Raw genomic sequence first — 9,898 nt, 5'->3', positions numbered from 1 at the left:
GCCTACCGTCCGTGTAAGAAGCAGAAAAACCGAAGGGAAAGGAAGGTTCTGGGGGTTGGCCCAGGGCCCCGGGGGCTGTAAGGGCAAAGGGGGGGGGGATAGTTTCTGCTCATAAAGCTGCCTTTTGTAATATTCATGGGGTATCGAGAATTAGCGTAGATAGTCCAGCGAAAAAGAAATGCAACAAGTTCTGCGATAGCGGAAACAAACATAGCAATCTTCCGCATTCCGGGGCAAAGTTACAGGAACACACAACTTCTTGCAAGAGTTCTAATAAACTTATGTCATTATATCAGGAAAGATGACCCGAATAAACACAATTTTGAGAAGAACACCCCACATTCTCTGTAGAATGACTATCTTGTATAGTTAAAGGATGTTTCCAGACACAAGTTTAAACGGTACTAAGAACATTCGGTGTGGGATTTAGAACGCTCAAGAGGGACGCATGTTAAGAGAATCTTGGTATAAAACTTTCGGACTATAAAAGAATGGAAAAGCATATAGGAGCATTGGGCCAAGAGAAGAAATGTCATCCAAGAAAAGTTTGGTGGAGAAAGGGCTTCAATATGCTTAGTGAGGAAGCTGCTCAAGACAGCAAATATTGCATTCGATTACATTTCATTCTGAAGAAGAAATACCTGCATCAAAAAATAACGACGAGGCCAGAATTCTCTGCTCGTAAATTATGAGATACATCTTCGAATACTTTCAATTATTTCCAAACGAGAGTTCCGTTATTTCTGGCATGAAAGTGTCGCTGAAATATGTATGTTACTGAAAATGATATTTTCCCAAGAAGGCTCGTGGTCAACGTAAGTGACTACGAACGAACTCCGTTGCCTGCAGTCCGCAAGCGAACTATACCGACCGAGCGACCACCGCTTGTCGGCGAAGTTAGTACCAACTTTTGCAGATAGAGCGTGTCGCGTGGCCAGCGCAACGGATGCCCATGGCTGTTAATCTCGGTTTTCTAGACCGGAGCCGCTATTTCCTTGAAATAGCTCCTCAGTTATCCTCACGAGTCTGAGTGGACACCGTTCCAGACCCACTACTTTTGAGCAAATCTGGTTGAGCGACTGCGCACTGAATGTATTTGATATCAACTGAAGTAGTTCTGCAGTACCCGGACATACCCTGCTTCCATCTACCGACGAGCGTGGGATATCAGAGACTTCCGATGGGAAGCATATAGGCTCAGTATGTGTTCCAGGAGGATGGGTTAAAATATTCATCGAATGATGAAAATGTCACAAGCAACACACCCAGTTTCTTGACTTACATGCACTCGAACAGAGCATATAAGAGAAGATGACAAGTTAATATAATATTTTTTAGTAATATATCACAGTAGCCGCGCAGTCTAAGGCATGAACTGTCTTCGCTCGATCGAACGCCGGAATCAAAGGTCCGAATCCCGCTCAAGTCATGGATGTTTGGTGTGTGTATGCGTTTGTGTTGTCCTGTGTTTAGGCAGAGGCCTTGCGACGAGCTGATCACTCGTCCAAGGAGTCATGCCGTATGTGAAAATATGATTACGGAGCTGAATAAGAAGCAAGGGCCCCCAGTGGGCTGGAAGAGACATTGAAAAAATATCAGAGTTGCGAATTAGAAAGGAAAACTACCTTATTCACTAGATATGCACATCGTAAAATAACGACATTGAGGATAAATTAACGCAAAGCAAATACGCTTCTAAATATGTGCAGCCACTTGGACTCGCTGGTTCCTCGCTCGTGGAATATTCTACCCTGAAGATGGAGGCGGTATGTTCCTCCTAAACGTCGGTTTACACTAGATCTACACGGCGCCACATCCCAGAAGANAGTAAAAGTAAAGCCATCCCTGTACCAGGCCGTGAAGGCCCATAGGGTTGTGAGATGTTGAAGGCTCCCACATTTTCTAGACAATCGGCTCAAAGATGGCGGTAAGGTTGTCTGCCTTACGAGCCGGCCGGCCGCCCTTTACCCTTGGTACTCATTTCTGTTAGAGGCTGAGTCGACCCCAGGGCCATAGTGCGACTGGAAGGATTAGGTAAATTGAAGAATTCCAAGGACCTCATCGGGATTCGATCCATCGACCTTCCGGAGTGTAGCATAGTGTCTCAACCAACTACGCTACCGCGTGCCCCCAGGCCTATTGGTACTTTACGGTAAAGAGAGGAACGCCTCAGATAATCCATTATAATTCAGATACGAATCACTTCAATATTTCCCCTGAAAAGTGCTTATAAATAATTTTTCATTTGACTGACAGCAAGCGACATTTGGAGAGTCATGAAAAACACGATTACCCATATCAAAGCTGCAATAAATACAATTCTTCATTAGCGACTAAATTCCATATTCAAAGTAAGTACAGCAGTCGGAAAATAACCAAACACATTTTCGTAAGAATATTTATATACAGATTTACAGAATTTCGAGAGCCTCTGTGGTNTATGTCTTTGATATTACACATTTGGGCAATTCCACGTTAATGTTACGTTAGTCTGTACTTAACTATGTATTTCACTAAAAAAAATGCAACATTTTAACCCGGTTTTTGGTAGATTTTTACGTGACTAACATAAGGCTACTGTGGAAGTGCCCATTTCGGTTACAACGACATTCGTTTATAACGACACTATTTTTAGGTCCCTTTGATGACGTTATAACCAAGTTCTACTGTAATTTCGCCGACAAGCGGCGGTCGCTCTGATGGTATTGTTCGCTTGCGGACTAAAACCACGAAGTTTGTTTTTTTTGTTATTTACAGCACTTCAGTCAAGATATTTCTTCTGCTTTCTCAAAACTAACTTTATGCAGGTTATAAATATTTCGGCTTACGCCCCTCATATCCACTTTCTATATTCATGGGGTTGTGTCATATTTGCGAACCTAATAGCCACCTAGATAGTAAAGAAATTCTTTGCTCTTTATGGAAGCCTAAGATTCATTACCGCTATCACAAGAAACCCTATTTTGAAGTTGCTATTCTACGTGTAAGGGTCACTTTCCAAGACTGTGGCGCATTTTGGCAAACCAGTCATTTAAATCTGTCCATACAGCCACATGACTGATGAACGTTTAGTTACGACGCTCCACAAGCGCTCATGAAAAAGGAATCAGTTCTTTAAATACTGATTCATTTCTTTCCCCGAATAATCGGCTAAGAGGGACGATAAACCTTACTCTGTCTTTCACAGTTAGTTAAAATTGTAGAATATTAATAACGTGAAAGCAGTCAAGCGGAGTTGAGATGCACCGTTCCTCGTTAGAATGTAAGATGCGTGAAGCAGATCCCGGAAGAGTAGAACTCGTAGTAAAAATATGAGGGGGCAGAAACAAGATAACAGTGTAGGAGTCACTTTCCAGTAGGTGGAAGGCTTGGAATTTTGCCGAGCACTGGACGAAACTCGGAATAAACTTGGTATTAGCAACTCACTTTCTCCCCCACTGATAACTGAACGAACCTAATGTTTATTTAATTAATTGGGCTAACTCTCGTATATACATAGTCATGTAAAAACTTAATATTAAGCAATATGTATGTGTGTTTCACAAGAGAACTGCCATACATCGAGTGGTGATTCGGAAGTTAAAGTTTAGCGAAACCTTTAATACGACAATGATGCTGTTTCGAGCCGTTCAGAAGTTACGAATGTTTTAGACGCGAGCATGAAGTAATATAGTCTTGTATTAATCATATGAAACTACTGGTAAAATTTATGAGAACACACATTAAGCTAAGCACACGTATTTAAAATATACTCCCCGAGTTTCAATGCACTGCCTTGTTAGGTAGAAGAAAGATTTTGTTATCCGTTGAATAGTTTTGAATGTTGTCTCCTCTGTGATCTAGTGGTCAGAGTTCCTGTCTACAGATCCAGAGGTCCCTGATTCGATTCCCAGCTCTACCAGATTTTCTGAGAAATAGTGGGTCTGGAACGGGGTCCACTCAGCCTCGTGAGAATAATTGAGGAGCTGTTTCAAGGAAAGAGCGGCTTCCGTCTAGAAAACCGAGATTAAGGGCCGTGAGGATCCGTTGCTGGCACTAACTTCGCCGACAAGCGGCGGTCGTTCGGTCGGTATATTTCGTTTGCGGACTACAGGCCACGGAGTTTTTTTTTGTCTTAGGTAAGTAGCAATGGTCATACTTCAACGCAAGAACTCCACCCTAGTATTTGGGCCTATTTTGGTTTTGGGGACCATTTCTTTCACGAGAACCAGAAAAAAAAATCAAACAGAATGAGGACTGGTTATCTTGACGACCGAGACTGGACCAGCACGGTCAATCCACCATTTCATGTAATGATGATTCAAGAAAGCAGTAACTTCACCAAAATGTGGTCGCGTTCCATTATACTGAAAGGATGTCCTGAGCCATAGACACGTTCTCCACGAAAAGCAGAAATTGATTCGTCAGAAATGCAAACAATTAGGAACGGTTAGACGTTGTTCCAAAACGAATGGTCCAATCAGCATGTCTCCCATCAGCCCGCTTAACACTCACTGAGAATGCATGCTGGAAGCTGCTTTCAACGGCCCCTTTATCGATGGACTAATAGAGGGAATATCATGTACTGTTAATTTCATCGCCATCACCACAACCAATTCATGGACCTGACAAACTGCCTGTTTCGGACTCCAGTTTTATTACATTTCTTTCCACTAGTTAATTCCATCCCGAATGAATTCTTCATCTTTCGCTGAACAGTACGTGGTGAAGAATCCGGCAATATATCAAAGTCAAATTTGAATATGAAGACTCTAATGATCCTGTTGAAAGGTCTACACATTTTTCAAATGACAGGCATACATATCTTCATTATATATGGTTCCCTACCCCCGAGATGCAGATTGTCCAAATCTAACAGACGTATTTCGACAACTGGTCGTCAATTTACGTTATACAGAATCCAGAATGTACTCTTCAGCAACACTGGGTCATTGTATGTTCTTGGTTACAAGGAACATGCCACTGTTTACTATAACCTCCGTGTATATCGCTAAATGCTTGCTTGTTGGGGATTAAGCGATTTGGAAAACATCTACGACATTTGATTTGTTTCATTTTGGTCCGTCACACTAACAATATTACAAATGATAAAACAATTCCGTCCAGTGTGACTGTTGAAGCTTTTATTACATCACTTCTTAGTACCCTAACATGTTTCGGTCTCTATAGACCATCATCAGAGGGAACATCAATACTTTTAGAAACTACTATTACATCGGGTGTTTTGATTTTTAAAATACATAAATATACAATATTTGATGGCATCAAGGACAGTTGCTGTATTTGTAAGAAATTTGGATTTTGTAAAAGTGTATATTACAAATATTGTATATTTACGTATTTTAGAAATCAAAACACCCGATGTAATAGTAGTTTCTAAAAGTATTGATGTTCCTTCTAATGTTGGTCTATAGGGACCGAAACATGTTAGGGTACTAAGAAGTGATGTAATAAAAGCTTCAACAGTCACACTGGACGGAATTGTTGTTATCATTTGTAATCTACGATATTCGTTAACTGCAGACCTCTCTCCATCACAGACTGCATTAATATAATGTACATCAGGTTATTCAACGAGAGTGAACAGTTGATTCAGTGTGCAAAAACATGAACGAAGGGAATATAGTTTTGACTTTATTGCAACGTAGGGTCACGTTTGACTTTTAGCGGGTGTCTCAAGCAAAAAAATATATCAGGAGTGGCTAAAATGCAACTGATATCATTGGCAGTGTTGCCATCCATATAATTTTACAGAAGTTAACTGAAACCGTCACCCTTGTTGTCATCTAACGAATTTCATAGGCGTAAGCATTTGTCGTTTACATATCTTAAGGCATCTGTTTCAACTGAACAGTTGAAAATAGGACTAATATTGAACAAACTACTTGTAACAAAACCAAACAATAGCGAAACATACACACACAAAATACCAACGAAAAAGGAAATATGCGCACTCGATACCCAAACACTGCAGCAAAAATATATTTGGTTAGGCAATAATGAATAGCAGCCAGCCTATGTTAGATATCACCACCTTAACAGCTGAAACCAGGTTACCTTATGATAATCACTGATTTCAGAATGTCGGAATTTATAAAGCATAACCTTTCAGAATTGAAACCAATTATTTGATTAAGAAATGAGGTTACACAAAGACTAGAAGAGGTCTGGTACATGCGGTTTTGAAACAGTACCGCCACAACGAATAATTGTCAAAATGTAACGAACTGGTTTATTTTTAACGTAATGGGATTAGTGAGCTTATGAAACATATATAGTTATATCAGGTTCATGATTGTATATCGGTAAATTTTAACGATTTGCAAGTGAAACAAAAAGCACACTCGGAATCTTAGAAGGCTTGCGAATTTCTTTTCCGAGAAGAGCTGAGTTGTGTCTCCGTGAACAAGCAGGCCATTTTGAGCACCTCTTGTAAGAAAGAAAAATAAAGAGGTTATTAATAACCCTTCTTTTATGTTTTCTTCTTACATTAAAACCGCTGAACTCACAAAGCGTTACCACGGAAGTTGAACAGCTGTAATTTTTTAAGGAAGGTCCACAGGATGCATACTCACATGAACGTTTTTATAGTATATGTTCTGACAACTAGAAAACGCCCAGTAAAATATTACATACGATAATAAGCATTCTGTATACACCCACAAAGTTAAGGGCCGTCTCTATATACGTAATCGTAGAATTAGAAGGGTGGAGGTATATGGTTACTACAGAAATATAGAGAGATAAATCAGAACAAGCGATAAACATTTATGACTTCATAATTTAATTTAACGTATTGCCTGTTTCTAACTATAACGTGGAAATACAAAATTTCTTATAAAGGTTCACAGTACATCGGTGGCGGACCAGTTTTCTAAACCTCCTTACTGGTTTCTAATACAGCTGTGTTCGGAATTTTTTATCACATAAAATATAATACCGTTAGGTTCCTCCCATGCAAAGGTTAAGATACACAGACATCTTTGAATCTCAGAGTTCAAGAATTAGCGTCACAAGTTTGGAAAGATACGTGCCTCTTTAAATGATTTTACAGTGCTGAATTTCATTACCGTGCGTACGTCATGCAAAATGTTTATATTACTGACGAATGTCAGTTTCTCTGCCTGTGAGGCCTGTAACTTCTGTGACAGTGGTTCTCTCAGTTGCTGCTCGTCTACTTTATTGTAAGTAATTACTCCAGCAATATAGTTCAGTTCTGAGTATGAAGAGAAAGCGTGGATTTATGAGAATAGTACTCCCACTTACACATAAAACGTAAATAAATGGCATTTTTATAACATCAGAATTTAAAATCGTGGGGAGTAATGTATTATTACTTCAATTTCAAAGTACATATTTGCTAAAATTCCCTGATATGCCTCTACAGATACTTATAGGTAAATCTTCTCACCTTTCGCATTATGCAATGTATCTACTGAAAACTGGTTTCTTCATATAACACACTTAGTTTTATATATTTTCTGAATATTAACTTGTATGTCACATCGCGTCTTTATCTTGTGTCTAATTTTCTGCTGAAGTGTTTTAACACATTCCTTGAGAAACTACAGATGGTCATATTGCGCTAATTATGTTTGCATTCCATTCACAACTACTGAAAATGAACAAAATAACACCGTTTTCTCTTACAATGTAAATAAGCAAAAAGCTCACTGAAAATAAACTTACCCATATCTACTCCGTCTTGCCTCAACGAGGTTGACTCAGCGACTGAAGGAGAACCTGTCTCCAGGAAAGGAATTCTATTACTTTTTCCAGTTAGCATCATGGTTACCGTTACCTTGAGGGAGTGGTTTATGCCTACAAAGTCCAAGTTGGTAGTCCGAAACACATAAAATTGATCCTTAGCGTCATATTCTAACCAACAGCTACTACATCGTACTACATATCCATCTTGCAGATTAACACGAAATTTTGTAAATACTTTCTAAGCGGTACTTAAATGAGCTGTAAAGGTACTTCGTCCTTCCTTTGAAAATAACATCGTATTGTAAATCCAACGGCGTTATTCAGATGGGCATATTTGGCATGAAACTGAAAACAGACCATTAGCACAATTGCGTAATGTAGAACATATAGGGGTACCAGTACCTTTCACTTTTTGCCTAACTTTTAATGTTGAATTATTCCGCTTCACCCTGAAATTACTTTCAGTTCAGTCGTTAGGCCTATACACAGTATGATTAATCAGAAATGGTTGTCCAAAATGGGACTAAATGCAAATAGGGCAGCACAAACGAAAATGAACATGGAAATGTTGTGAGACGGAGGAACTGGAGGGAGAAAAGCTCGATTAATAGGGGAGCAATGGCGCGATTGTTTCAGGGCCCCGGGATCTTCCACAATAAAATTGATTTGTCCAAAATACTTTTTTTTTTCAGCCCCTGCGAGCTTGAGCATACGAACACTTAGAAGAGGTCCTCTAAAAATATAAAACAGGGCTTTAGACTACCTTAGTCCAGCAATGGGCGGGGGGGGGGTTCCGCGATCTCTAAGGGATTAAATGCTATCATTTGTCCGTCAACATTTTCGTGTCTGAACCAACTGCTGCGCCTTGGAACTTGCCATGTCTCCTTAACGTTTTCAGTTCCCATAACAGCTTGTCAGTTGAGTGTGGCTATACAGTAGCCTGACACATGAAGGACGGCGACATTAACTGCAGAATATTTAATGAGTGGTCAGGACAGCGACGGGCTATGGCCTGGACGGCCTGGGTTCGAAACTCGGCAGGAGCAAGATTTTTTTTTCACACAAAGTCCATACCGGCTCTGGGGCCCACCTAACCTCCTATCCAATGGGTATCAGGGGTGATTCTCCCCCTTCCTCCGGGTATAGTGGCCTGGCCATGAAGTTGACCACTCAACTGCATCTCGTGCTGAGGTCAAGAATGGTGGAGCGATACCTCCACTCCCCCATATGTTTTCATGGCACGGCACTTGATTATGCACTGGGGCAACTTTACTTTTTATAAGAATTTTTAATTACATTGCTTTAACTCTTCAACCTCCTTTGAGGTAAAATGCATTGGTGAAGATGACTGAAAATGACTAGGAGAAAAGGAATTCAGGAGGCTGTCTTGGCCTACTTGAAGGTACATATTATAGTTTTTTACAGTACTGTATGGCATTCTCTAGAGGACAAGGCTGTGGCAGCTCAGAGTTATACACTTTGGCCCTTGCAATGCTGGGACTGCTCCATGGAATATCTTTGGGAGGATATCAGGGCATCTCAAAACCCTGAACAAGGTCATGCAGTGGTACTATTAGCTACAAAGGACAAATTCATATGCAGTGTCCTGCAGAGCACATCTAGGTCCCCTAACCCGGAGCCCTGGCCTGATTCAGCAGGATAATGGCAGGGCACCGCTCAAGAATTGCACTAACTGCTCCACAATCACCATCATCTATCATCTAGGGTTGGTACAATAGGCCAGCAGTGGCTGCAGCATGAAGTGGACTCAGTCTCATCCCACTAAGAATAATAATAAATAATAATACTTAAATGCCTAAACTGATCATCATGCAACTTGGTAAGTATATAATTCCACCTGCAATGTTGCACTTCATAAATCCTTCCATCAGTAATACCAACATTACAGCCATTCAAAATGCTGAGGGGAAACCTCAATATTGCTTGAACAGCTTTACCAGTTTTCATGAAACACGGTAGGTATATCATGACACATGAAGCCAGCTCAATGGCATACTTCATAAACCGTTTTGATCAGTAATACCAACATTGAAGACTCTCAAATTTCTGAGAAAATAGCTTAGTATTGCTTAAATGCCTATATCAATCATCATGAGACTTGGTACGCATATCATACCACCTCAGCCCATTTCAATGGCATACATCACAAATCCTTCTCTTCAGTAGT

General features: G+C 40.2%; 1 protein-coding gene across 2 annotated transcripts in view; it reads right to left on the bottom strand.

Annotated features, from left to right (window-relative positions):
* The window catches only part of LOC111872066, a 20,864-nt gene extending 13,112 nt beyond the window's left edge, over positions 1-7,752 (bottom strand). For both annotated transcript variants that reach the window (XM_023865592.2, XM_023865593.1), the window contains exon 1: positions 7,690-7,752. In XM_023865592.2, coding sequence (XP_023721360.1) covers positions 7,690-7,693 — 4 coding nt within the window. In that variant the 5' untranslated portion in view covers positions 7,694-7,752. The remainder of the gene's footprint in view (positions 1-7,689) is intronic.
* Positions 7,753-9,898: the final 2,146 nt, after the last annotated feature.

Source organism: Cryptotermes secundus, unplaced genomic scaffold, assembly GCF_002891405.2.
Source record: "Cryptotermes secundus unplaced genomic scaffold, Csec_1.0 scaffold162, whole genome shotgun sequence".
In the NCBI taxonomy this organism is placed as follows: domain Eukaryota; kingdom Metazoa; phylum Arthropoda; class Insecta; order Blattodea; family Kalotermitidae; genus Cryptotermes; species Cryptotermes secundus.
Note: the sequence above shows the minus strand (reverse complement) of the source record. Positions and strands in the feature narration are given on the sequence as shown.